This window comes from Corvus hawaiiensis, chromosome 6 (genome assembly GCF_020740725.1).
Source record: "Corvus hawaiiensis isolate bCorHaw1 chromosome 6, bCorHaw1.pri.cur, whole genome shotgun sequence".
NCBI classification, from domain to species: Eukaryota; Metazoa; Chordata; class Aves; order Passeriformes; family Corvidae; genus Corvus; species Corvus hawaiiensis.
In genome coordinates, this window is record NC_063218.1 from 37,519,266 (window position 1) to 37,547,190 (window position 27,925).

At 39.8% G+C, this 27,925-nt stretch overlaps 2 protein-coding genes across 9 annotated transcripts in view; both read right to left on the bottom strand.

The window, feature by feature from the left end:
* The window catches only part of CAPN3 (calpain 3), a 28,794-nt gene extending 25,640 nt beyond the window's left edge, over window positions 1-3,154 (bottom strand). For all 3 annotated transcript variants that reach the window (XM_048308479.1, XM_048308478.1, XM_048308477.1), the window contains exon 1: window positions 939-3,154. In XM_048308479.1, the coding sequence (XP_048164436.1) occupies window positions 939-1,229 (291 nt within the window). In that variant the 5' untranslated portion in view covers window positions 1,230-3,154. The remainder of the gene's footprint in view (window positions 1-938) is intronic.
* A 99-nt stretch (window positions 3,155-3,253) lies between these two features.
* GANC (glucosidase alpha, neutral C) lies at window positions 3,254-27,924 on the bottom strand. Of its 6 annotated transcripts, XM_048308472.1 has the most exons (24): window positions 27,753-27,920; window positions 26,578-26,640; window positions 24,978-25,086; window positions 24,316-24,443; window positions 23,616-23,798; window positions 22,739-22,784; window positions 21,318-21,384; window positions 19,879-19,975; window positions 19,099-19,279; window positions 18,115-18,268; window positions 17,493-17,728; window positions 16,392-16,518; window positions 15,377-15,456; window positions 14,352-14,495; window positions 13,855-13,951; window positions 13,375-13,476; window positions 12,689-12,932; window positions 10,921-10,985; window positions 10,303-10,379; window positions 9,010-9,084; window positions 8,484-8,597; window positions 7,840-7,952; window positions 6,244-6,347; window positions 3,254-5,357 (listed from the first exon to the last, which is right to left on the bottom strand). In XM_048308472.1, exons 1-24 carry the CDS (start codon window positions 27,779-27,781, stop codon window positions 5,248-5,250), a joined length of 2,745 nt encoding a protein of 914 aa, XP_048164429.1. In that variant the 5' UTR covers window positions 27,782-27,920; the 3' UTR covers window positions 3,254-5,247. The 6 variants fall into 6 exon arrangements, 4 of the variants coding, with proteins under 4 accessions (XP_048164429.1, XP_048164430.1, XP_048164432.1 ...); XM_048308473.1 differs by lacking the exon at window positions 24,978-25,086; XM_048308475.1 differs by lacking the exons at window positions 24,978-25,086; window positions 27,753-27,920 and adding an exon at window positions 27,461-27,554.
* Window position 27,925: the final 1 nt, after the last annotated feature.

A 27,925-nucleotide genomic window follows, 5' to 3' on the forward strand; every position in this document is an offset into this window, starting at 1 on the left:
TTACCCTCCTGTGGTCAGTTTTATCTATCACCACTGACTTTGCCACTGAAGCACAGATTTGGGTGTAGGAGAAGTATGGCAAATATAAAAGAGGTGGCCAAAAACTGCCAGAGAGAAGGAGCTGTGGAGGCTCCTCAGAACAACACCCCCAGTGTCAGACAGGGGATGGCAGGGGCCAAGGCAGTGTCCCAGGGGCTTTTCTGCTGCAGGGGAGCAGCTGACCAGCAGATATTATAGGGAAAGAGTATAACTCCTCCTGCAGTAGTAGGGGGAATCAACTGGGAATTGAGGTATTAGTCCTCTGCCAGTGAGAGAGATAGGGGAAAAAAAAGATGAAAAAAGAGGAAAGCTGGCTGGGGAATACCCACAAAATAGAAAAATGAATGGGATTAGTGGCCAAGGTCTTCAGAGTGGTTAGAATACCCACATTCACGGTAAGTGGGATAAGCAATGCAGGCAACAACTGACTAAAAGCATGTTTCAGACCATAACCTGTCCTTTTATTTTCACACATGAGAAAAACGGCAGAATACTAAAATAAAGGTTTAAGTGAAACAAGGTAGTGTTAAAAAAATTAAGCCTCAGCAAACCCAGTAACTTGTTGCAGAATAAGGAGAGTTTTCTTTGGTACATTCAGGCAAGAAAATCCCAGGCAAACCATGCAAGAAGAAAATCAAATTCCCCATGTATTTTTCTATATATTTCATTCCATCTCCTTTGTTGTTTTTGTTTCATTCTGCTTTATTGTATTTTAGTCATTAATATACACATAGTCTAAGCTTTCAGAGCCCTAGCTAGTTATCTCCCAGGAGAGCTCTAAGGAAATATATTTCTAGTTTATTCCACCGCCTCCCCAACACACAATTTCTGCCAAAATGTAAGCTCAGGGTGGATACTTCAATTTACAGAACAAGGCACTCAGCAAACATGTTACTTACACGTGGTCTTTTCCATTCGAACTTGACGGGGCTTTTCTGGCTGTAGAAAAGGGAGGACTCATTTGGTGGGAAATCAGGATCTTCATAGAGAATATTTTTCTCCAGGCACTTCTTGTGAAGCTCTTCATAGGTCTTCTCCTTTACACTGATAATGGGCTGATTGCGACTTAAAATGGCAGAATAAATCCCCCCTGCTCCCCCTCCTGCCCCCTCCGTAGTGCCAATAGTGGCGTTGGGGACTGACCCAGCAGCTGTTTGCTGAGCCACCGCTGCATTTATGGCGGACGGCATGGGAATCAGGCTTACAGCAAATGCTGAAAGACAGCAGGATCTTGCAAACTGGAAGGAAATTTCAGAAAAGAGGAAGTTGCTGTGCAAACCGTCTTTTCTATCTGTTGAAAGTCTTCTAGTCAGATTTGCAAGCCAGAAAATTCCATGTGGTTTTGCATCCTCTCAAAGGACAGTATTCTGTCATCAGAAATTGTAATTTGTTCCTGGTTGTGGGACAAGATGATCAGTTGGCTCACTCCTGTGTCTGAGTTGTATCTTCAGCATGTGTGTGTGCTGTCCTGTGCGTGTAAGTGTCCAGAAGGGACGAGCTTTAACTGCGAAATCTAAAAATAACTACAGGCAAAGAGAGAGGGAAAATGAGAGGGAGGGCATTAGTGAGATGGTGTCAGTCTTCTGTGCAGCTTGTGCTGAGGCCAGGCATGTTCCTGGGATGGACTCTGTGTGTGGACTGACTCCTGGTGCAAGCAGTTCATGTTTTCCTTAAGTAGAGAGGACAGTGAAACTGGAAGCTAAACTCCTGCTGGCTTGGGAACCTTATGTACAAAATTCGCCAGGCAGTGGTCCTGACATTACTGAAGGAATTCTTGTACCCGACTTGTTTCTACCCTTTCTGGCAGAAAAGATGTAGGCAATTTTTTACTACTAGAGAGGATTATCAGAAGACGCTTCTAATCGTGAAAAAGGTGCTAATTTGATGCTACTGAGGTCAGGTCAATACCTGCCAGCTGGGTTTGGTTCCTCTGGAAGAGCAGCTTGGCAACACTAAGATTCACCTGCTAGTAGCTACCTCCCATGAAAAAGGCAACTTTTTTGTAGGGGCTGAAAAGTTTATAAAGAGCCTAGCATGGAAACTGGGCCACTTGACACTACATTGCAGGACAGTTTGGCAGAGCCGTGTCACTCTTTGCAGCATATGCAAGTAGTGAGATGCAAGGGCCTTTCACTGCACAGCTACAGCAAAAATGCTCATTTTGCTGCCTGTGCATATGTTTTTTTCTTTCACATTCTCCCTTTCTACCCGGTATAACAGTACATCTCTTATATCTCATATACAGAGCTCTGTTTCTGGAAGAATTGTCAGTAGTAGGGGTAAAACATTTGACAAACTCTTTGCAGGCTGCTGGGGAGGATGAAGTGAATGATCAGCAGTGGGTTTTGTTTGTTTTTTTTCTAGTGGGATGGTCAGCAAGTGCCAGGGTACGGCCTGCTGCTACTGCTATAGCTAACAGATCAGCCAGTGCCTGCATATGGAGTGGAAGGTGGACACGCACTTCTCACTTCTCAGCCAATGTAGAGGAGTTACACCTGGTTAAAATACAATTTCTCCTTTTCTTATTTCTTACTGGACAGATGGGCTTGTTATGTAAGGTTTTTTTTAACAGGAGTTGCTAGCAAAAGACAAATGGTGTCTTTAAATAAACACAATTTTCCATAGAGAACGGACGTGCTGTCTAATACAAACAACGAAATAAATTCTCAGGAATTAAATCCCATAGGCAATGGAATTTACTGCAAGCAGAAGTACCCAAATAGCTCAGACAGAGTAACAATGAACTAATCTTTAGTGAAGTAATCTAAAATGTTAATATTGCTATTTAATTTGTATGAAGTTTTCTCTCCAGTTGTTTTCACTAATTGAATTCAATTATTTCTCTTGTAAAGATATACAAAAGATTTATTTCTTCATTTGTGGCACAAATATGTGGAACTTACATGTGAGTGACTACAAATAGCAATGTAAATCATATTATTTGAAATTTATTTTCTCAGACCTAAAGACAACTGCTAATATTTTCAGCAACTAATTCCTACTGAAATCCATAGAAGTTAGGAACTTCATACCATGGAAAATTTGACCCATGAGTACTTACTATGGTGCAGATATCTTGCCAAGGGCCAGAGAATAAAAGCAAGTCATTTGCTTTAACCAGATACCCTTGGAAGAATACTCACTAGTGATTCTTAACAGTAGAATGAATGTTGGAGGAATAAAGTTGAAGGAATGAAGGAATAAGACATGTAACTTGCTTCATTATCACTTTATTTCACTTTCCAATTTGAGAAATAGCAGTTAAAATATTTCATTAAATTGCCTCAGATAATAACTATATCCTGTCAAAAGCACTGCTATGCTTAAACATAGGAAGAAATCATCAATCAAAGCTTAGAAGGTGATAGAAAAATAGAGTCTCTCTCTCTTTTCACAAATGTAAAAGATATTTGCTGCTGTTCTACATGGATTAACATGTCTGCATTAAGCACAATAGTATTTATGCTGCCAGTTCCTGGAGTGGAGGCTCACACTGTCTCCTGGAAGGTGCTGACACATAGCTCTGCAGAATAAAAAAGCAGGAACCTAAGGGTCTGGCGGGGAACAAACTACGCTTGAGTAGTCAAGAGCAGAGTACTCACAGTTTGCTCTCACTCTTGCTATTCTCAGAAATCTGCCCTGCAGAGGACAAACAGCAGCAGGTGGGAATGACTGACTAAGCTCAGGGGGAGATGAGTAATGTTACGTTACCTTTAGCTGGCAAAAATGGTGACCATCCTTCTCAGTTTCCTACAAATGAATTTCCTGACATTTTTAGAAAATACTTCCTTATCTTACTATAAGAAATTAAATGAACTAGAAATCCAGAAGAAACAGAAATCCAACTGATGGCATGTTCATGTTTGACTCAAAGCAGAACTGGTTTTAAAATAATAAAGCTGACAAGTGTAGCAAATGAAAAGGGTAAACAAACTGTGGAACAATGGCAGCCTGTGAAAAGAGGTGCCTAATATGGAAAGACCTGAGGGAATAGGCAGGTTGTAGTGGATCTGGGACTCAGAATGTCTCTGTTTTGCAAGGGAAGCAAGCATGAGGACACACCAGTTCTGTTTGCAGAGATGGTGGAAAAAGGAGGCAAGGGAACATGAGGCTGAGTTGTAACAGAATGGAGGAATAAGCATAAAGTGGGATGCCTAAATGCAGAATCAATCCCATTAAAATTAAAACTTGCTTCATAAATGCCTTGCTCAAATCTCAGCCAGATACTAAGAAGTGACATGAGTAAAACTTGTGTAAAGGAAGCCAAACCTTGGCAGGACTTGGAAGATGTGGAAAAGCATAGCTCCTTCACTGGGCTGGCTTAAATCAATGATGTTCCACCATCAAAGCCAATTCTTTCCCAACATAATTTTTTTTTTTAAAGTAGTACTTGCAGATGAAAGGGGCCAATAACATGGAAAATGTTTCTGTGCAAGTACAGCTGCCATCCTAAGCCAGTACTGCACCTATGAGGACCTGTGCCTTACTGAAATCCAAGTTTCAAAGGTGGCTGTTGGAGAGCCCTCTGCCCTCTGCCACATTACCATCTTCTACTACTGCACAACTGACTGGCACAACCTACCCAAACCTCACCTCCAGTGCCTGAGCTGTTTGCAAAGCCTGCTGTTTACTTTCCTGTGCAGACCAGCTAATTTTGCATTGTCATAAGGACTGGAAAGCAGAAGTGTCTGTGATCACACTGGGTGACTCCTGTGTTTGTTCTCAGAAGGCAGCTGGTGGGCAGAACTCTGGTGATAACCCCTGTGTCTGTCATATCTGCTGATGCTGCTTGTTGAACTGGCCCAGATCTCCTCAAGTGCTCCAGTCTATCAACAGTGGGATTTTCAAATACTTATATTAAGGCCTGTGCCAACCAGCCACAATCTCACCCCATCAATTCGTGATTCTCATTGCAAGTGAAGGCAGAACGAAAGCTTAGTGCTTAACTGAAGCTAGCCTAATGCAAATAGTATTTATCTTATTTCCCCAAAGACACAATCCTAGTGCTATTACTTTTGCTGAACAGAAAAGTTATCCAAGTTCAAATTGGTGCTTTAAAAGAAAAATTTAAGAAATGTTAGTTTGGGTGTGTTGGTGGAAAATAAGTTTGTTGATTTGACTGGATTCAAGTGAACATCTGAAGTCCTCCCAGTTTATTTCTCCTCAGCCTCTCAATGAACAGCTTCTCTGAAGAAGTTGGGTCTCCTTTCAGCTGATACAGATCTCCCAGTCAGCATCAACACTCAGGGCTAAGTTTTCCAGTGTCATCGCAGAGGTCTTTGTATCGTATGTGAAAACCACTTCCTTTTTTTTCCCATCTGAACAGGACAAGAGAGTTTTCTATTTAATTTAAGAAGAACCCTTCTGAAACATAGTTACACGTGACTCTACAGTTTTTAGTTCTGACTGTCCCTGCCACTGGCAGAAAGGATTAATTAAAAAAGAAACAGAAGTCAAATCTTCCCAGCACACACAAAAGAATGCAGTGGAATAAGAAAGTAACCTTTTTTTCCCCTGATCTTTCAAACGATGGTACATCAAACTATGGAACTACTCAAGGATTTTTCTGAAAAAAATCACCCTGGTTTCTGCACAGGTTTTCCCCCATGCACCCTTGGCAGATGGAGGCAGAAAGTCCATTTCCCCATGACTCTCAAAGTGAAGGGACGTGCTTGGAAAGCAACCAGAAATCAAAAGCTCTTTCTGTAGATGCTACTCCCTATCCATATGGGATCCCTTGCGACTTCTAGAGATCCCCATATAGTCAGGAACTCCAGAGCTTTTGGATCAGCATGGAAACAGAAGAGTAAATATGGGTTTGTCTGCAAGTTTCCTGTTCTAGAGTAGACAGGTTGACAGACTTGAGCAAATGGGCCTTCATTTGAAATGCCATCTCTGCTCATGTTCTGTGCAGGAAAACGTTGCCTGAACTTGTTCATTTCAAACCAATTTTACTGATATATTTATCACCTTACAAAGCCAGTGTTCTTCAGTTCTGCATGTAGTATCAATGGTGAATAGCTGCTGGCTCCCTTCACTAAATTCTGTCCTTAATATCAAAGAAGTAGCAAAGAAAACTAAACAAAGAGGCTTCCTATGCTGTAACACTTCCTTTACAGACCTGTCAGTTTGACACATCTAGTGAATGGCAGCAGAGCAACAGAATTTCAAAAAATTGTAGTAAAATAGACGTCAATTCATTACCCTTGGAACTGGCTGTCACAAAAGTGGGTTGCTTTCCAAATCCCAGAACTATCACCCGTTCAACTACACATGTGGTGTGGTATTGTCCGCTTTCATCTACACAGCTGAAAAAAGGAAATTATTTCATACACATTAATTTCTTTCCATCAGTATAAGTTCAGTATCACACAAGTATTATTACTTCAGTCTCATCCTGAAAGCTTCCTATACTGGTTTCCTTTCCTCTATTAACTTTTCTCTTAAAAACAAGTAAAACTTTCTCCCATTGTCAGCTAGTTTCTCACTGCATATCAGATTTCAAAGTCAGAAGAAAAACAGTTTGAGAAGCTATCTTATAGAAAAAAGAATGGCTTTGACAACCAGAAAAGTTCTGGATTTTCAGAAAACAGTAGAGAAAACTCATAAATATAAATGTAGAGCTAATTTTAACGTTTTTTTCAAGTAAGATATTTCAATCTGAGACAAAATTATGTTTAATTTTGTAACTAATTTTTCATTAAAAAGCTCTCAAAATGAAACTTTTTTTGTAATGTACAGAATATTATATCATTCATCTCAAAATGACTTTTTTTCCAACTTCTGGATTTGGTAGCAATTTAGCACCATTTTTCTTTCTCATACTGCATTTTTAAGCTTTCCAGATTTCATATTCCAGATAAAGAGATTTGAAGTATACTTTTAACCACATTATACAAGCTAAACTAGTTTTGCTCTGTATCAAATTTTGTAGCATTAAGACCACTTCCTGCATATTTTTGAACCTTGAAGGACTAAAGAACACCTGCGGAATCACCATTTATGCACTACACAGCCCTATGTGCAACACACCTCAATAGTAAAAGTGTTACAGTGACATATTTGGCATCTCGTTCCTTACAAGCAGCTAAGGATCTTTTTGGCTTTTAGGTGTTGTCACTGAGCCTTTGTAGGTGGTACCCCTTGTGCCTCCTTTCAAGTGCTTCTCTTCATGCTAATATATATGGTGAATTTGTTCATTACTTTGGAAGACTGCAATGGTATGGTTTTGGTTCCCAGACAGAAGCACTGAACATCTCCAGTTGGAAGGGACATGTAAGAATCAAGCCCAACTCCCTGCTCCTTGTAGGACTACCTAAAACTAAATCCTATGACAAGAGCATTGTCCAGATGTGCTTTGAACTAGGAAAGGCTTGATGCCTTGACCACTTCCCTGGGGAACATGTTCCAGTGACTGACCACCCTCTCAGCGAAGATTCTGTTACAAAATCCAAACACTCAAGGTGTTGCCTACTTGCAGATCTCCCAGTTTATCTTTTTTGTCTCTCTGATAGGCTTTACCCTTTCTAATGACTTTCTTTATATTTGTGTCAATCTGCAGAATCTCGAGTTTGACTAGACTGCAACAATATGAGGCAACTCAGTATTTCATATGTTGCTGCCCTCAGACTTACGTAGAACACTTTTACTTCTGCAGTTTTATGACAGATTCTGCACACTGGGACTTCACTAAGCAATAGATGAGACTAATACTGCTACATTTGTATGAAGGCCTCATGAACTAGAACAGGCATTTCCAGTGACAGTGTGTTGGTGACTTTTGCCCGTAACTGCTTTTACCTGGAAAAGAGAATGTTCTTGTGGAAAGTGAATTTCCGATACAGGAACTGCTTCTTGTGGAGATATTGAAATGAATGCCCATCATCTACGTAGAGCTCACCTATGGCATAGGCCTGTGAAACACACCAGATAGAGCACAAATTAACAGCAGCATCTAGTGTTGAATAATGAAACTAAAATGTCTCACTATATGTTATGCTTCATATTGAAGGTGTGTGTTTATTTTTCTTTAGCAACTTGTATCCCTGGAAGGCTCAGGCAATCCAGCTCTGAGACTGCTGGACATCCTGGTTTTGTAAATTGATGCAGGCACCATGTGTCACCTCTTTACTAGCAAAGACAGTTGTAGGAAGTTCCCTCTCTGTGCCCAAGAGGAAGTTTGTGGCCTGCTCATTCTCTGTTCCTTCCTCCAAGGGACAGAAAAAGGTCAGAAAAATGTTTTGCCTCTGCTATGCTCAGATAATCATGTTTGGAGGGAACAGTGGGGGAGAGGCGAGAGTCCCCTCAAACAGCTCAAGTGGAGAAGAGCCATTGGGCACTCAAATGTAGATGCCATTGTGCTGATCAAACAAGCAGCAAGGGCCTACAAGGGTCCGGTGGAGCAGAAGATATCTTTGTAAAAAGGGAATGCTATCTCAGAGTACCTCTGTGTCTAAGGCCACGTGGAGCTCATAAGAAATATCTATCATCCATTCAGTGGATTTTCCAGCTGTGGTCTTCAGGGGTATCACAGTGCCCCCCCGCTGGAATACCGGAATCTGCAAAACACAAAGCCAGGGCAGAAAGGTTCCTGTGCTCTGATAATGTAATTTTAACAAGGATCAGAGATGGCAGAAGTTTGCTCAAAACTTAGAAATGAACTTTTACCACAAATATATAAAGAAAATTATTCAACTAATAATGGGAATAGTAGTAACTTTCTGTATGTGTATAAGCAAAATACTTTTGCTTGTAAAAGCAACCCTTTTATCACGTCACTGCACCACCAGGATACAGCAGTGTTCAATCTAACAATAAAGGAGATGAGACTTTTATACAAAAGCTATTTTAGATTACATTTCTGCAAGGAAATTGAAATGTCACTTTTCTGATTCTGAATAACGACATAACAAAATCTTGGGGTTTTTTCTTCTGCTCAATGCAAGTATCATTTTAGAAAAAAAAACATACATTCTCCAGTGTTACTGGGATCTTCATTGTGCCTGCATCTTCCATTCGCTTAAATTTTCTGAAATCATACCAAATCTAGAAAAAATGAAAAAAGAATGATCGTAACACATATGCCAAGATCTGTTCCCTCTGCAGATGCAGTTACTGTCCTGCTTAGCCTGTCACTATTCCTAACAATGTATTTGATATGCAAGAAAAAGCATTTATTTTTAAATCAAATGACCTTCTGTATGAAAAGAAAAAATTATCATTTCTGAAGCACAAAAAGAATCTGACCCTTTTTACAGTTTGCATAATGTCTTGTATGTCTTAAAGCATCTGGAAGTGCAAAACAGTGAAACACTTCCTAATTTTTTTTTTTTTTTAAAGTCTAATTCTTGAAAAAGCATATTTTTATTGAAGTGAAAATTAACAAAATTGCTAATACTGGGTGACAAAAGAGAGCTGCATCTGAATCTCCCATGCACCACACTTGCCAGAAGGTTTAATTGCTTTAAGTGTGCCAAGCAGTCAATTGCCACAGAGATCTTGATATAAGTATTTTCCTTAACTTGTCTGGAGAGCCAAGTCTGTTTTTCTCCTTATACCGAGAAGAATTCTAAGTGTCCTTAGGTGCATTAGTGGAGTCACAAGGCTCTGCATGGTTTCATACACTCCCTTTTGCTGCTTACTCTCTAGAGTCTCAGACTTTCTCTTAGCAACTATTTTCCCCAAATCATTTCCCTTCCTCCACAGCTGCTGTTACCAAATGCTCTTCGTAGGAGTGGACCACTGTGCCATCCTGTGGATAAATACCTTTACTTCAGAGAGGAACTGCTCTCTGTATGTGTCAGTCTTTGCTATACATGTCCCAGGCTAATGAGGCTTGTATTTCCTTGTTAAAATTTTCCCCACAGTTTCCCTCTGATTTCCTTATGATCTTTCTTCAAAGTTCCCTTTTTCCCAACATAAAATGAGAAGTTTAACCCAAAGAGAAACACATGAAAGAAGGAAATTGACAATTTAGCTGTTTCATGGTGATTGATAAGAAGCAGCAAACCTTGAGGGGAGATTTAAACTGTAGATGACGTGAAATTTGTGCAGCAGCTCTTGAAAAAGCAAGGAAGTAAATTTATTGTGAGCCAAGCAAGCAGGGGATCAAGATGGAAGGAAGGGTTCAGAGTGGCACAGCATGGCCAGCCAAGACTTGGCACAGCAGGAGTGCTCAGCAGTTCTGAGATGGGGAGCTGGGAAGGTCTCTGCATAAAATACTTCTTTGGGCAGAACAGTTGAGCAATTCATGTACATCCTTACCTCCTCTGACCCTGGAAACAGAACTGTCACTGTCTTGGCCTCTTTTTCTGTGACTGGATGCACCAACAAGGCATTTCCTGGAGAAAAACAAACATGGCTGTGGTCCTCAAGGCTGTGTCTCTCCAGAGCAGAACCTGTGTGCTCTGGGGTTGTCAGCCTCCTACAGCCATTTTAGGAGCTTGCTTGGGCACGTCATATGCTTAGGTTCACTTTCTACTGAAAAAAAGGCCTGTGTAGGGAGCTGATGGCTGACTGACTTCAGCAGCCAGCCATACCACAGTCAACACCAATCATGTTTCGGTGGTAGTTGTTTGCTATGCCATTTTTGAAGGAGACTGATTTTAGCTGCTCCACTGAACTTGATGTTTCAGGTCAAAACCAATCATGTTCTTTAAAGTGACTAGTGAGATAAAACTCAGTTTTTGCATCTCCTATGTCATCTATTTTTAAAGTGCAGTTGAAACTAGGTCCCTCAAAGAGGTCTCAAGTTCTATATTCAATAATTTGTATAATTAAATGTAATTTTTTAAAATCTTGAGTGTTTTTATGTTTTCTTTTTGTCACGCAACACCTCAGAAATATTTAACTCATATTCCAGAGAACAAGATACCTGCTTACCCAGCATGTACTCATTTTCCACATCAAAAGTTTCCATTTTCTCTGGAAACTCTATCCAGAGAGATCTGTAGAAAAGAAAGATAATGGAATTCAGTTACACTTTTCCTCTCCAATCAACCTGTTCAAGTCCTTCTGGTATTTTCAGGCTCCATTTTCTCCCTCTCTTTACAAGGCACAGTTATCAAGAACTGAAGATAGGGCAAGATCCTTTTTTGTGTCAGTGACTCAAAGTAGCCCTTTGATTCACTGATTAGAGTCCCCAGTACAGCATGAGTGAAGACACTACTGTATACCTAGCTTTACATCCTCATTTTCTTCCTTCCTGCCTTCTTCATTTCAACCCTGCACTACATCTGCCTTCCTTCTATCAAAGGAGAGATGAATGAGCCTTTGTGTCCCAGTCTACCAGCAATGCTGGCACCTGATAAGCTAGATCCTGCAGCACAGTCCTTCCTGTTCTCAGCAGCTCACTGCTGCTTTTATAGCAAGTCTCGTCCTGGCCATGCCTGAAAAACCTGCACCAGAAGCTCATTTTCAGTCTTACTCAAAAAAGGGAGTAATAACCATCTGGTTACAGAACAAGAGTTGTATATTTAAAGTTTGAGACATTATGACAGTAATAGCTTGTTAAGAGACAGGGTCTGGGTTCCCTTACACAAAAGCCTGGCTCACCTGCTCACTCACAGGCACCCACTTGTTCACTGTAGCCCTACTGCTCATGTGCTTGCTAATGAGGCACACTTTCCACTCTGCTTGTCTCAGTGAGAAAAATATACTTCCTCTCTAATTCTGTACCTACTGCAGCAAACTTAACACAATAGAAGTGTGGTTTAATACTGTGGGCAGTTCACATGTCAACAAAAGTTTCATTTCAAGAAAGACAGAAACCCACTTTCTATGTCAGTGCATAAAACAGATGCATTTACACCTACATATGTGCAGACAGACACTCACACTATGTCTGTAATGCAAATCATCTTCAAAACTCAAACCACTCAACCCTTGTCAAAAAGACCTTTATGTTTTTAAAACTTATGAGATGTATCTGCATAACAAAAAGTAAAGGCCAACGTGTGCAAAAGAGCAATTCTAGGACAACCTCAAAGACACAGAAGTCAATACCAGGGAGATTAATGACACTCATCTCTTCCTGCAAGTGCTGCAGTCAGTTCCATAGAGGTACATTTTTAAGAGGTTAGACAGCAAGAGAGCTAATATTTATTTTCTAATTTAATTTCCGTTCTAGATTATTAAATTCTCTACTAAAAGAAACATTATAAGGAATATTGCATAAATAAATGATAAAACTATTAATATGAAATAAGATTTTATTACAATAACAATTAAGCAGTAGCAAATATTTTCATGAGAGGCAAAATGGCATTTACATTTCTAGATCAGCAAGTTCAGAGTCCATTAAGCACTGTTTTATGTACTGGTTGGACTACTATGGGATGTTCTTTATCATGATGAAAAGTCTGAAGTCCACACTACTTTAAAGGGTTTAAAGAATGTGATGTGTTTATTGAATTAGTGTGTTCCAGGTGTCATTTGGGAAAAAATTCAAAACATAATTTTCCCCTGAGAGCCCTAACAAAGCTTGCAGAATGCATGAAAATAGAATTCAGTATTATTAGAATTTTTGTGTGGTTTTCTCCCTTTTAATAGTCAAATAAGTAACTACAAAAGTAAGAGATGGTAATTTAACTTCCCTTCTCCAAGTAAGTTCCTGCAGATAACCCCTAAGCCTCCTGACTCATGCTCTTACCTCATGACGGGTTCAGCCGCCGTGTGTGCCCGATAGAACAGAGTGTATAAGTAGGGCAGGAGGACGTAGCGCTCTCTAATGGCTTTCCTGATGATCTGGGTGTTCTTCTCCCCAAAGAGCCACGGTTCGCGCCGTTTGCTCTCCATGTTAGAATGACCTCTGAAGAAGGGCTGGTAGGCTCCAGCCTGATACCAGCGAACAAGTAATTCTGGTTCTGGATCTCCAATAAACCCTCCCACATCAGCTAGATATTGCGCAGACAAATAAAAATACACAATTGTGGAGATTGCTCTGGAAAATGTGAAGCTCTCCTCTAACAAACATTCCAAGTGTATAAATCCATGCATTTCACAATTTGTTCACTGTTCTGCTGTTGGGCAGCTGCTTGTCCAAAATCTCAAGACAGCTTTTGAAGGCTGAGTGACTTTCCCAGTGACAGAGGACTGTCACAGTGATGCTACAGAACACCACCTGAGGACTGCTGCTCCAGATGGGACACAAACACTGCACAAAAGTTAGTGGAGACATGATGGTGAGAGCCAGGTTTCAGGCTTCTGAAACCAGACTAATCTGTGAAACTGCCTGGAAAGGCACAGGGCTGTTGAGCTTTCCACCGTCTGCGTTGAAGTCTACCTTGGGAATACAAGCTTGGTGGCACCATTTATGCACAATGAGAAACACATTACCTCCACAGAATGAAATCCCTGCCATGTTGATGGTAAGAAGCATTGGAATAGATATTTTCAAGTAACTCCACTCTGCTGTGTTGTCTCCAGTCCATACTGCCCCTGGAAATACCCGGTTTCAGTATTATGCAGGAAAATTGAATGTATACCTCAGTTTATGCTTGCAGTTAAGGAAAGAAGACAAGAATAATCACGAACTACTTGTGAATTGCTGTACATTGCAACTTTTTTTTCTTTATACATGCATGCTCCTGAAATAGGCAGTAACAGCAGGTATTGGTTTGTCACAGGACACACGTTACTATTCTCCCTTTGACTTGTACACACCTTGCCAGCCTCTCCTGATTTTTTAATCACTTGCACTCTTATGAGCTCAGCACATCAGTGTTTACAAGACAGTTTCTGTCCTCTCTCGACTACTATCCATCAAACTTAATAGAACAAAGCAGCAAGGAAGGCATCCAGCTAATCTTTACTTACCATACTTCTGTGATCCAGCAAAGAAAGATCGTGTGAGGACAAATGGTCTCTCTTTTCCTGAAGAACGTCTGATGAGTCCTTCAGCAGTTGCCATTTGCTGAAAATCATGAATATAAAAGTCAGGAAGACAAACTCTTTAATTAGGGTACTTTATACACTGTCATTTTAGCCCTTCTAAGGCAGAAAAATTAAGAAATTTGTACCCATAAGTAATACCTATTATTAAATAACACATTCTTATTAGAATATACATGAACAAAAAAAGTTATTGATGTTGTACAGTCACAGCCAATATAATTTACATTATTATGGTAGAAAGGCATAGATGTTGTCACGTTTTCTTGAGACCAATCACAGTTTATTTCAAATATTGCAACATCCAGCACAGCAGAGTTTCAGTCCTTGATGAAGGTTACAGAATACCTGCTACTGGGTGAAGTACCACATCAGACATACTGCATGAGAATAACTGCTGTTTGTGCCTCCAGATACTCTACCTGATAGAATCCGTAGAGGTTGTGTACTTCCCGATGCTCCCAGTTGTTGTAGTGCACAGCATCTTTCTGCATTGTTAGTTCTGCCCCCTTGAAGACTGAAGGCTCATTCATATCATTCCATACAAAGAGGATATTAGTGGATGCCTGTGACACAGGGATGCAATTAGGTCATGGCAGAGCCAATCCTGTGACTTAAGAGTGTTTATCTCAAGTGGGTGTCAGACCAGTCTGGGGAATGAGCAGAAACAGCAGCACAAAAGCAAGACTCGGTAATTACATTTTTCAGGTCACTTGAAAGTCCCCAGTTCCAGTCATTCATCTCATCCCTCCTAGAGGCCCTTCTAGTCAGGGTAGCAGCCTACAAGCCCACTTGATCTTTGCAATTCTTACAAAACTCAGTAGGCACTTGCTATTCCTGCTTCCTGGTGAGGGAAAAGAGGCAGGGAAAAGAGAAGTATAAAACAGCCACGAGGCAACATCAGAGAAGGCCAGAGGTGAAAAGCTGGAGAGGAAAACCAGTGTGGGAAGTATCTACTATGCATGTCTGTTAGGGAAGTGGTTTCAACAACTCTGCTGCAAACCAGAACTTTGGGGCAGGGTGAGGGGAACTGGAGGTGTACAGCAATGGTCCTCCAGACACTTTCAGCACTACGCAGGAAGGTCAGTATGAAGTGACTGAGCTGTGAGAATGCACTCCCACATCACTCCTTGTGTGCTATCAAGTTAGTAAAGGCTGGAATGGCAGCAGCTGTTTTAGATTATGGGTTCTTAAAGTGCCTGCAGTTTGTCCCTTCTACTGCTGCAACTGAGTGAGCACGTTCTGTGGTCGCATATGGGTTCCAACTATCTTAGTGAACATAGGTCCATGGAGAAAATCCTTCTATGGTACTTCAGCTTATCAAGATATTTTCCTATACACTACAATAATAGAGCTACAAAGGCCAACAACTTGCTTAGACACTATCTTTCTTTTCTCCCTTTTCAGGCTTTCTGGGATATGTAGATCAGAGCAAATAAATACAAACCTTGTATGTTTTGAAGGCAAATTGATCTGCATACCATTTTCGCACTTCAGGATTTGTGAAATCCAGGTAACAAGAGGAACCTGTGGATGTGGGAGATCCCAGTTATCTACCTAATTTTATGAAATGTCTTTGCACCTAAATACAATGGCCTAAAGCTACGATGCTTTTCATAGGCAGCAATAATGTAGTTGCTATTTTTTTTGAAATTAAAGCTCAAGAGCAAATTCCAGGCTGACTTGGAACTCAGTACACCCCTTGCCATGTTCCAAAGGTCAACTCACAGAGATTCTGGAGGTCTGAAGCTCAGTACCATTTAAGGATGACTGCTAGCAGTTTGATATATGTTCAGGCGCGAACAAGAAGTCAGGGAAACACAGCATTCCCGGTATTCTGAGCTCAGACAGGAAAGGGTCACTGAGAAGCTGAACGACTACATCCTGCCACACAACTACAAGTTGTAATATGTCCTTGATTTTTCCCATAATCATCCCTTTGCCAGGACTGCGGGCTTCCTTTCTGTAAAGAAGGGGGACGACGTCCTTTGCCTCCCTGCAATGAGATTGCCTCAAGAAAAACAACATGTCAAATCACTGTATTACTATTGAATCAAAGTCTTCAGGATCGGGGTTCACTAAATTTCATCCAGCCTACATAAGCTGTGCTCACTGCAACAGACCAGACTGCATTTCTGCATCCAAGACAAGTTGGGAAGAGGAATGGCTGTTCTCATCAACAAATCCAACTCTTTTAGTTCTAGGCACTGGGACTATATGCAGATCCAATACATATAACAGAAGTAGCTATACAGCTGAGGCAATCAGAACACGACTATACCAAAACCCCACATTATTATTATCAATTATATTAACTTTAAATTATTATTATAATTATTAATATTTACAAAAAATGAAAGGAATATAGTAATTTAATTCTGCTTCCGTGGATCCCAGTTATCCTTTTCTGCAAAATTTTTAAAATAAACAGCTTAAAATATATAGAGAGAATGGTTTTTTACCTGGCCAACAGATGCCCTCAAAATCTTGTCCACTTCTGTCTTTCACAAAATAGCCCTTGTCTTTTGCCTGTGCATACAGGGGATATGAGGGATCAACCTTAATATGAGGATCTACGATGACCACAAGCTGCCAGGGTAAGAAAATAAAACACATCATTAGCATCAGCTGTGCTTAATAAAACAGTACGAGCTCACTTTTGATGAAAGGCAGAGAATGACTTCATCTCAGGTAAAGAAGAGAGCTGTCACTAATTTTAAAAAGCAGACACCAGTTTTTTTATACACTGTGCTAGACATATGTACAGGACCTGAATTTACAAGGAGTGCATGAACTCACCCATCTGAAATAAAGGACAAAACCCATGGTTTCAGATAAAAGCAAGTACTCCAACCCCTAAAAACACTATGTTTAATTCACTGCTGTATTCTGTGAACGCGAAAATATCTGACTTCTGTGTTCATGTGCCTGCTTAAAATCATATGCCTTAAGACATTTGAATTCATTTTAGTTTGTGTGGCATACAACAGCAACAGGTACTGTATTTTGCAGTTACACTCTGCTGCTTTGCTGCAGAACTGAGAAAGTACTATAGCTCCAACTGAGGGATTATAAAATTTGAATGCTATTTCAACAATCCCCAGTTCATTGACTTTTGGCAAAGATCAAGCATTAAGCAATTCTACAACTCAGTAATTCCAAGGAAAATATTTTAGCTGTAAAAATAGAAATACAGAAACTCAAAGAAAAGCTGAAGCAACCACAGAAACTATCAATGGTGAAAGCTCATGTTAAGAAGAAAAATTTTCTGCTGTGTTCATCAATGACAACACCGAGCTGCTTCTGTAAGATGGAATTTCACATAGGTCAAATTTAGCTGGATCGTCAGGATACAGAACAAACTACTAAATAATAAAATTATATGAGGAACTGAATTAAACAAGATAGCTTGCATGCTGGAAGCATCACCATATGGCAACACAATCTAGTTTACTGTGTTGTAGTTAACCTGTTTCCAGTATCTGAAGTACCCTGGCTAAAGCAAGATTGGGTAGATCCACACTACAGAGAAATCTTTTCTTTCTTCCTGCAGTATTATTTACCTTGCGTTTTTTCTTCCTGAGATGTTCTTGCATCTTTCTGGGGTTCTGGAATTTCTGTTTATCCCAAGTAAAATACCTCTTGCCATCCGTGTGCTCTATATCCAGCCATATGACATCATAAGGAATGTCATGTGCATCAAAGCCAGCATCCACTGCCTTGACATCTTGCTCATCCTCGTAATTCCACCTGCACTGATGGTAGCCCAGAGAAAAAAGTGGGGGCAAGGCTTGAGTGCCTAGAAAAGATTATATGAATGAAGATAAAACTATCAATAAATTCAGTCTTTCCATGTTATAAGGTGGCCTGTCTTGATAGTGACTGGCAGCTCTAGTTCCTTGTGTTTCACCTCTTCATCTAAGGGTGCAGATTTGGATAGCAGTAATTATGCTGGCTTCTCAATTAGAGCCAAGTTTGGCCAGCTGTAAATGCCAGGGAAAACAAGGATGGAGGCCTGTCTTCACAAAGCATGAGCCTTTGATCTACACACTGCAGTTTGGGAACAACTGGCCTCCTGCACACAATGGGCTAGGTAAATATTGACACACTCTTGGGTACAGCGTGTCCCTCAGAGAATCTCCCGGGTAAGTGTGCCATTCTGACTCCAATTATGTGAGTTAGTACCTGTCAGTTGTGCAAACTGCTTGAAGATATCAAATGCAGTGGGTCCCATCAGTAGGAAAACATCAATGATCCCACTTTCTGACATCCAGCGTACATTGGTTAGAGGCACTGCTCTCTGCTTACCAGTCTCTGCAGCAGATCTGGATGGAGTGTGCTTAGAGAGAAAACAAGGTAAAACTGAATCTCTGTAGCAAACTTTTATTCAATGAAGGATCAAAGAGGGAAACACACTAAATTTACTAACACTTACCTGAAAGCTATTAGGAATACACACTGAATGTTTCTTATATATCCTTCACAAATCCTTTACCTTGCATACCACTTAGACAAAGTAGAGTAACAGGTAATGAGAAAAAATGGGTAATGAGTGGCAAAATAATTAAAGACTATGCATTTTCTGTAGGATCTTTGAGTAATATCTATATCATAACTAAACTAAAATTTAAAAAAAATTTAACCACATAATGCAGTGCTGGAAAAGCAAGATTTGCTTTTTCATCATTGTTTCAATTTTAACAGAATTCATATGTTCATGTTTCAAGAGCTGAGTGAGTTCCTTTCCTGAACATTTTATGTTTCTTCAAGGTCAGTCACAGTACACAGAAGAATGTGTGGCAATTCCAAGAATTTAAACACTCATAAAAATTCCTCAAATCCAAATGATTGTCAAGATTATTGTTCACCAGTTTTTCTGCTTGCTACATCCACCTGTGTAGATTTTTTCTGGGTATTTTCTCTCTGCCTCCTCCTGTAGACCGGTTAAGATACAAGATCTATAACTTGGCTCTTGAAAGGAGTCATCTCTTTGTTCTTTTCATTTAATACAACAAATTTAGTAATAGGGAGGACACGAGGAAGAGACTGACAATTCTTCATTAGTGAGCAAAAGATAAACCTCCAACAGTGTTGTTATATTCCTGTTGGCCCTGTCCTGAAGTGTTTTTCTTTAGTTATTTAATTCTGAGGAAAGTGAATAACTCTCACCTCAGCTACTGCCTTTGTACTAATATCCACCAGTGTTTCTGAAGAGTTCAGCCAGAAGATCCCTGAAGTTCTGTTAGGCTTGTGTGCTAAGAGAAGGGGCACTGAACCATAAATGCCTATTTTGTCATGTATCTTGTGGCCGAAAATATCCAAATTATAAAGCCGGTAGGCATCGCCATCACTAGGACAAACAAACAGATGTGTTTGTTACATGTAAGCATCTTGCACTAGGCCAGTTTTAACTCTACTGCTGCTCCACTAAACTTGGTGAATATTCAGTGAGTGCTCTGTGTTCTGGTCTTTTGTTTAGCATCCAGAGCTGAAATATGGACTGTCTAGATTACTGCTTCTTTGCTTTGTTCCTCACTGTCTGAACCAAACAAGATTTTTGCTGACAATGAGACTACTTTGCATTTGCTTTAAATCCTAAAATACAATTTCTGAACTCTCCCATCTTTCCATGGAATTGCTCTTTTATGAGTTCTGCTAAAACATGACTGATCCAGCCATTCAGAAAAAAACTTCATGGAAAATTGAGAGAAAACAGAAGGGGCCATTCATGAAATTGCACACTAGGGAAAGCAAAACACCTTACTCCACATGGATAGGGGTACAGTTCAGTTTGCTGTATCATTAAACTAAGATATACACTATATGATATACATATCTCAAGCTGTTTACTGCATTAAATTATTAATACAATGTTATAGCTCTCCTTTACAAAAAAAAAAAAAAAAAGACACTGCATTCACTAGCAATCTGACACCTTGACGCCTTTACCTGGTGTTTTTGAGGAGAAGTGTTTCTGTGTGTTGTGGTATTCCATAAACATGGTCATATCCATGTAAAGAGAAGTCCATGCCTACAGAACTAGGACCTGTGGAAGTAACATTAAATGATGATTACGCAGAGTTCCATTCTTAGGCTTATCTGAAAGGAATAGAGCACAGCAACCTAACTGGATAAACCAAAAGAAAATAGGTTTTAATGTTTCAATAATTAACTTTTTCATGCTTCCTTTCAACTTCACTTCCATTATTCTGTTCTATAGAGGTAATGTTTGAAACAGATTTTATTGCATGTCTTCTGATTTTAAACTTCTTAAGAAGATTAAATGAATCACTTTAACAGAAAAAAAAAAAACCCAACCAAATCCATGTAATCACGGGTCACTTCTTTATTCTGTAGTGAAACTGCATAAAATTATCTCCTGTTTCCCACTGGTCTTCTCTGCAGCCTCAGCCAAAGGAGTAGCATGCACAAGAGTCCCTACCAGTGATATCATCCTGTCACATTGCTGAATCCACAGCAACTTTTGGCAGGCAACCAGAGATCCTGCAGACTGACAAGCAGCCCTTCAGGATCAGAATCTGACCATATGGACTTAATTCCTCTGACGCAGAAAACAGAAAAACAGGGTGCTGGCCTAAGACATGAGAAATAGCATGAAAAACAAGGGCAACAGTTTCCTGCCCTCTATGTCTTGGCTGTGAACCGAAGAAGTTTCTCTCACCAAAAGGAATTGCTTTCAGACTTCCCTCTTCCCACTGCAGCTGCTGGGTAGTGCTGGTTGCTATAATAGTCTGCACAATAATGGTAATGGACAAAGCTAACCAACTTAATTAATATAGAATACAATAAGACGGACAGCAGATCATCATATATTTTGGTAATTGATAATTTAAATTGTATTTGAGCTACTATTCTCGTGTCTATAACCTTCTTCTTATCACTTAAGATTGCTTAGTATTTCCTTTTTCAGTCCCCACTTCAAAAAAGTTTCTTTGTGACAATTATTAATGCTTTCATCATGATTTCTTATATATAAGGAGAACAAACTACAGGTGAAGTCAATGTTATGTACTAATACTAATAAAAAAAGAAAAGAAAAAGGAAATAATATATGATATACATGTACAGTCAGACGATGCAGATAGTGTTAATGCTGTGTCAGAAATGGCACTCAGTGAGTTGATGAAATGGGCCACATTTAATGTGTTCCCTCTTAAACAAAGATATAATGAATATTTGCAGAGCTTTTGTCAAATTGTTACCCATCACTGCTTTCTGATTAAAACAAAGTTAAGGCAGCTGAAAAGCAGGAGCGAGTGAGACATTGATAAACATTAAACAGCTAAACAGAAAGCAGACAGAAAAATGAATAAACATGGATATATACAAAACAGTAAAGCTGTTTTCAGAACTAGACTGAGACTTACCATGAGCTTTGATGTCTAAGAAACTGCCAAATTTCTCTTGCCAGAGACCTAGATCCTCTTGTTTTTCCTGTACAAATAGAAATAGCTAAGCCTAGCAAATGAAATTGCTCACATCATGTATTTCTAAGAAAAATGTTTATTCACACGAGATTTATACACTGTTAACTGTTTTTTTTTTGCCACATATGGCCAATGTAAATAAATCAAAACCACAAATCTGATTCAGCTGCAGGAATTTACACTGAAGAACTGATGTGCACATGTTGTACACAACCAGTCTGCGACAGCATAAAAGTGATATCTGATGTCTTGAATAGAATCACAGAATGATAGAATAGCCCAGTTTGGAAGGGACTGCAGAAGATCACCTGGTCCACCCTTTAATGGTAAAGGGAGCTTTGATGAGATTATCTAGCAGCCTGTCCAAACAAATCTTGAAAATCTCCTGTGATAGGGCCTATACCACATCCCTGGGCAGGTTGTTCCAGTGAGTGATTATTCTCACTGTAAAAAATGTGTTTCTCCTTGATGTTGAATAAATTTATGAAATGCATGGATAGAACAAACCATACAAACAGAAACAAACCCACTCCCCCAAACAGTACAGGTCAGACAACAAAAAAACTCTCCAGACACTCTGGAATGTCTGTAACTGACACTGTTAGCCTCCTTGTGTCTTGTAATTCATTGTCATAGAATTTACACTTCTTGCAGTGTTTTTCCTAGTTTTCTTTTCTACATTCATCCCACAATAAGTGGACATGGCCTCTTGCAGCTGTGTGACTTCCCTGGCAGCAATTAGAGTTCAGACACAAGTATGCTGAAGGCAGCACAGCTCCTGCCCTTTATAACAGGACAGCGGAGTCAGCAGCCATCTGCTCTGCAGGAGGCTAAAATTATATCACGGACACAACTCAGCCTCCTGGGAAAACTGCTATGTGCCTCTATGCACTGCCAGGACCTGGTCTATTTTAAGAGAGAATTTTATTTCTGTATTAAGCCTGAATGTATGTGGAAGCACATTTTTTGACTGTTATAAAAAAAGTCTTGTTCTTTTGAAACTCTCTTTGCAATGAACAGGGAGTTTGAAAATGACAAATGTCACCACAAAACTCCCTTTTACACATCTGCTCCAGATCAAATAAGAGACCAAAAGAGAAATAAATTAATAATAAAAAGGCTAAAGAAAGGCTACAGATCTAGCTTTTTTGTGCTAAATCTACCTAACTGATGCCTTCTACAGACTTTGTAAAACGCATAAATCTTTCTCCAACTATGAATTTGTAAAATATCTCAGTATGTTATACCAGGTCCTTTTTGAAAGTGGGTAGACTGTATTTGTAAACATAGTATAGGGCAAAATGAAATGTGATTTTCTTTTACAAAATACTCATACTGGAATTGCTGTAAGCATGGGTTACCTTAGAGGAATCACTTGCTTCCTCCTCATTTTGTGCTGTAGGTTTTCTAGTGAAAACATATACATAGAAACAATCAGTTTATTGTTAAATTAAGCAAGGATTTCAAACAGAAAATTAAAATAGCACCATGCATTGCTTTATACATTATGTAAGAGTTTTGGTGTAAAATCATTGCAAATCATTTTAATATTCAATGCCTTAAAATAACCTTCACTCAGTACTTGAAATTAGGTTGACTTCTTGGCCTTTCATATTTATTTCTATCTGCATCAGCATTTTACCCACCCAGAAGCTCCTCACTTCTTTATCATTCTGCTAAGGGCTCTCTGTTAATTTCAATGTTTAAAATAATGCTCTATAAGAGAGACACTTGCTATGCCCATTTTTTAGTCATGACATGTCCTGCACTGAGGTTTCTCATCCTTCCAGCACTTTGTAGTGTGATTAATCTATGAAATCTTGCAGCTAGATGGCACACTGCAAGTTGAACAAATCTTGACTTCAAGTGCTTATAGAGTGAATAGCACTTACTTAAGGAGTAAATAGAGTGATAAAAAAGATTAAACTAATAACTTCATCATACTACTGTAACTCATTGCCAAGAAAGACAAGGGGTACCAGGATACTTCAGTGTTTTGCAGAACATTAAACGAGGTTAGCATCTTGCACATAGCTGCTGCAAGGGGTTAAAACAGTCTGCAGCTAATTGATCCAGAATTTGTTTGTTAAAACTTCACCGTGTATTTACTGTACATATGAAGTAAAAGAGAAGATGTGATACAGTGCCCAAGATCTTTCAGAAATTGCAATTCCATAGACTTATCTCCAGCTACAGCACAACCAGTATATACAATGATGTGACAGACAGATACTGTACCTATCACTGGGAGGTGGTTGTAGGTGCTCAAAATACAACAACCCATTGGAATTTATGCTCATAACAGTCTCACCCTTGGACTGCAGCTCAACCTGGAAGGGGTTTGCTGTGACTTGAAGTTTGTAGTCCTCATTAACACTTGATAGTACCAAAATACCTGCCTCCTTGTGGGATATGAACAGTCTGGCAAATAAAAGCAACAACAGCTTTATATGAGTCAGCAGCACATAAAATCCACTGTAACTAAATAACAATTTGATACAAAAAATGGGCTAAGAATATCTGCATACATTACACAAACCTCAAGGCTAATGTTGAGCCAAAGAAGGCCAGAAATACATGCTGTGCTCAGAGTTCACTGCATAGTCCAAAAAGTGGCTACAGAACTGCCATGAAAACTATCCTGAGCTTGCATTCCTTTCACATTAACATGTAATGCCTTAGGTAAAAACGATGCATTGAAACAAGTAGGTTATTTTCTGATTGGGTCAAACAGGCTCAGGTTTCTTATGTGTATGATAAAACTTTCTCCTAAGTATTTAACATGATTTTTTGAAAGTAAATTAACCACATGCCTTTTTTTTTTCTCTTCCTGTAACAACTTTATATTGTAGAGAGACAACTGTACTGTAACATAAAGGAGGGAGAAATGAAACAAAGCTGTATAAATTATTAACATGCTAAATCACCCATCACTTACCTCTGGGTGGTAGGTTCCTTTATAAGAACATCAGGAACTTTGTATCTTGCTCTGAGAGGAGATGCCTCATCAATTTTAAGCCTGAAAATATTGCCTTCTATTTCATAAATTTCTACTTGTAGAAGAACCTGTGAGCAAACAAACAGATAAACTGGTAAGGATGAAAAATACCTACTTATTTTTAACCCAGCATCACCAAACACTTACTGGCTGGAAAAAACTGAAACATGCCTGCTTTCTGATTTAATGTTCTTTAGCATTTTTGAGTAAAAATCATCATCCATATAAATTTACACCAGCTCACTCTACTTCACCCCTTTGAAGAAGCAACGCTATTTAAATGAACTCTTTTATCTTTAAGCCTCTGATACCTAGCATTACAGAAAATGAATTTATTATTCTGAACTAGTGGAGAAAACTATGAATGAAAAATATTTTTCAGATAAAAAGAGTTCTAGTCAGAACTCTCTTTTTTTGTAAAGCCATTAATTTTTTTTTAAAGTTAAATGCTGACCAGTAAGGACATAGTTCGATTGATAGTTTGCATTATCTCTCAAATATTTATCACTGAAGAATCTCAAAACCTGCAAATATTATCAGTCTTTTTGACAATATTCACTGCTCTTTCTGTAAGCACCCTCTTATGCTAGGTGGTATCTCACCTTATTCTCCTCATGAATAATTTGGAATTTGACATTTTCATCACTTAATGTGACTGAATCCAACAATACTCCATACAAGGATTTTCCAGGATGTAAAAATTTCTGACGCCTGTCAAGACAGAAAATTACTTTTGGTCTCCCCAGCTCTTGTGGCTTATATCATAGAGAGGAACATAATATTAGTAGAAATGTTTACTTAATAATTTTGTATTCAATTTTTCAAATACAATTATTAGCACTTCAAGTCAAGTGGAAAAAGAAGGAATATAGTTCTGAGCACACCTGAATGCTTATGAATGAGATGTTAGAGGGGTTCAGGAGTTCACCCATCACCACTCTACAAGGTTTTTTAAGACAATAATAGTCTTAATCTAAGTGTCCAATGCTTAGCTGTACAGTTACATTGTTGTTCTTTCATTTATCCTTGAAATTTCATGTGAATAATCTGTTTTTCATTTTCTGTCATATATCCCCTTAACTCCCCAATGGACAGCTTCTACATTCTGGGGTGATGAAATAATGTATGTTTGTAATTTGAAACTGAATTCTCCATGCCAAGCCCAGGTTTTATGAACTATTTGAAGATAAATGTCTTGGAGGCTAACTTCAAGAGAAATTTTTTCATTAATAAACCCAGTATGTGAGTGACTAATTGGTATAACAATAGGCAATCATTCTTTTCAGTCAGTTAGCACAGGATAGAACATAACGGAGGATGGGAGGAAAAAAAACAAGGTCAATAGATAGCACAGTTAGAAATGGGATGAGAAATATGACTTAGCATAAGGGTAGCTTTAAGGGGCTAGTTAGCTAGGATTTAGATTTGACACTGAATTCTGGCCAAGGTGCTTGCTCAAGAGGACTATAATCACATACGCTATTGTCACAGACTAATGGTTTCTATTGAGTGCTCTGCTGCTTTGAACTACAGATAGAACCATCCATGTCAAGAGAACAACCTGCATCTGAGTGCACCTAGAGTTAAAATATTGCTGGGGCTTTGTCAGATGAGAGGACTTGTAGATGCTAAAGAGGCTGGCAAAGAAATTTTCCTATTTTTACAGCCGCCTGGGGAAAGTCTCCTTTCTCCTGCTAACTGGCTGGGAAAACGGTTTGAGGTTCTGTAAACTACATTGCAGGTGCAAGCTATTTGTGTCTTTGTTTTGCACACTGGGAAAAATATTTTGGAAATGGGTGTTATGCTGTTCAGCCAATCGCTCTGGGAGGCAGATGGTCACGCACCCAATGGTGTTATGCCACTCTTGCGAACAAAGCTATATAAGCTAATTTATATAATTAAATATATAAAGGCCAGACATTTCTGGCCTTTGAACCCGATCCTGAATTCGTGTCGTTCTTCGCACCATCCTGAGGACAACAGCGACAACGACTGATCCTTTTGAATTTTAACAGAAGACATTTTGGATGCAAGATTACACATTTTAAAGTATGCTGATTATTGCTTGCTGACAGGTGAGTAGAATGCTCACCTTTGAAAGATAAATCCTGAAGGTAGCAGACTTGCTGTGATTAAAAATCAATGTGGAACTACTTCCTATATCTTGTTTAAAAATAACCACCACAATACAATTTTCCATACCTGTAAAAAGCAATCTGGTTGCATTTCTTAAAGTTGCTTTTGTCCACAGCCTCATCTTGGACACTAGAAAGAGCAGATAAAGAAAGTGTTTAAATGTGTACATCAAACACCTGCTGAATGATCAGATGGTGGGTGTCCTATTCAAGAGTGGTCAGGATTAAAGACAGTGCAGAAAACTCTGGTCCAACATAAAATGTGATGGACTTTGAACTAATGTGTTTAGATATGGGAAGAGTTTCTTATACATTTAGTTTCATGTTGAACCATTTCCTTTTAAACTTTGAATTTTTGAGAAATGATTGAATCTATCAATCTATCTGACTAACAGAGCTAAATTTTAGCATGGCTGAATTCTTGGGGGTTTGCATTTTGAAGCCAGACCTCCCTCTGCAGTCATTGCAGTTAATTATTATTTTCCAGTAATAAGAATGGAGAAATGGGGAGTACTGGCAGAAAAGAAGAAATCCTGCACCCTTTTCTTCAGCCTTCAGTGGGACTGATAAAGGAGGGAGGCTTCTGATGGTCCTGCTGACAGCTCTATGTTGTTTTAGGCTTGACGCAACTTCTGGATTTATTAGATAACAATAAATGTTTTATTTGCCTGAAAAAAAATGGGCTGTCAGTAGTGTCTTATTATGGAAATACTTCCCAGATCGTGCTGGGTTCAGACACACATGGAAGAGAACAAGGTATTAGTTCGGGCAGATAAGAACACTGATGCTTACAGAATACTTATTAATTACATGCATGCAACATAGAAAATGCAGACGCCACCCATTGAGGCTCAGTCCAATTACAAGTCCTGGATTATTATGTGAGATCTCACAGTGACCATATATTTAGATCACTTAGCCCTTCCCATTTTTTGCTTGAAGACACGTACGTCCTTTCGGGTTTTGCTCCAAGTTCGTGTGCCTCTGTTGGCGCATTTAACACGGTGCATCTCGAACTACCCCTCGCGCTGTGGATCCTCTCGCTGCCCCGCTCTGCCGCAGGAAGGCTGTGCCCGGGCAGGGCGGCGGGGACAGCACGGACACGCCCGCCCCCCACCCCCGGCCCGCTTGATGGGCCCGGGTCCGCACCCCGCCGCTCCCCGCGGAAAACGGTGGAGCCACCCCGGCAGCAGCGAGAGCGAGGACAGGGCCGGCCGAGGAGCGCCCACCGGGCTGCGTTACCTGACTCCCCCCGGCGTCCCCGCTTCCATGGCGGAGCTGCCCCGAGCCACCCCGCGGAAAGAAAGAACGCCGCGGGCCCCGAGCACGACCGGGCCCGCAAGTGACACCCGGGGGCGGTGACAGCCCGGGCCGAGCCGGGGAGCGGCTCCGCCCAGCGCCGCTCTTGCCGGCCC

What these genes read in the sequence shown, in the direction of transcription:
- GANC (XM_048308472.1), bottom strand. Translation starts at nt 27,781, where the DNA reads ATGGAAGCGGGGACGCCGGGGGGAGTCAG. An exon ending in CTTAGACATCAAAGCTCATG is followed by an intron (nt 19,976 to 21,317) that starts GTAAGTCTCAGT and finishes TTACTTCCACAG; the next exon opens with GTCCTAGTTCTGTAGGCATG. An exon ending in AAGAACATTCTCTTTTCCAG is followed by an intron (nt 6,348 to 7,839) that starts GTAAAAGCAGTT and finishes TCCTTTTTTCAG; the next exon opens with CTGTGTAGATGAAAGCGGAC.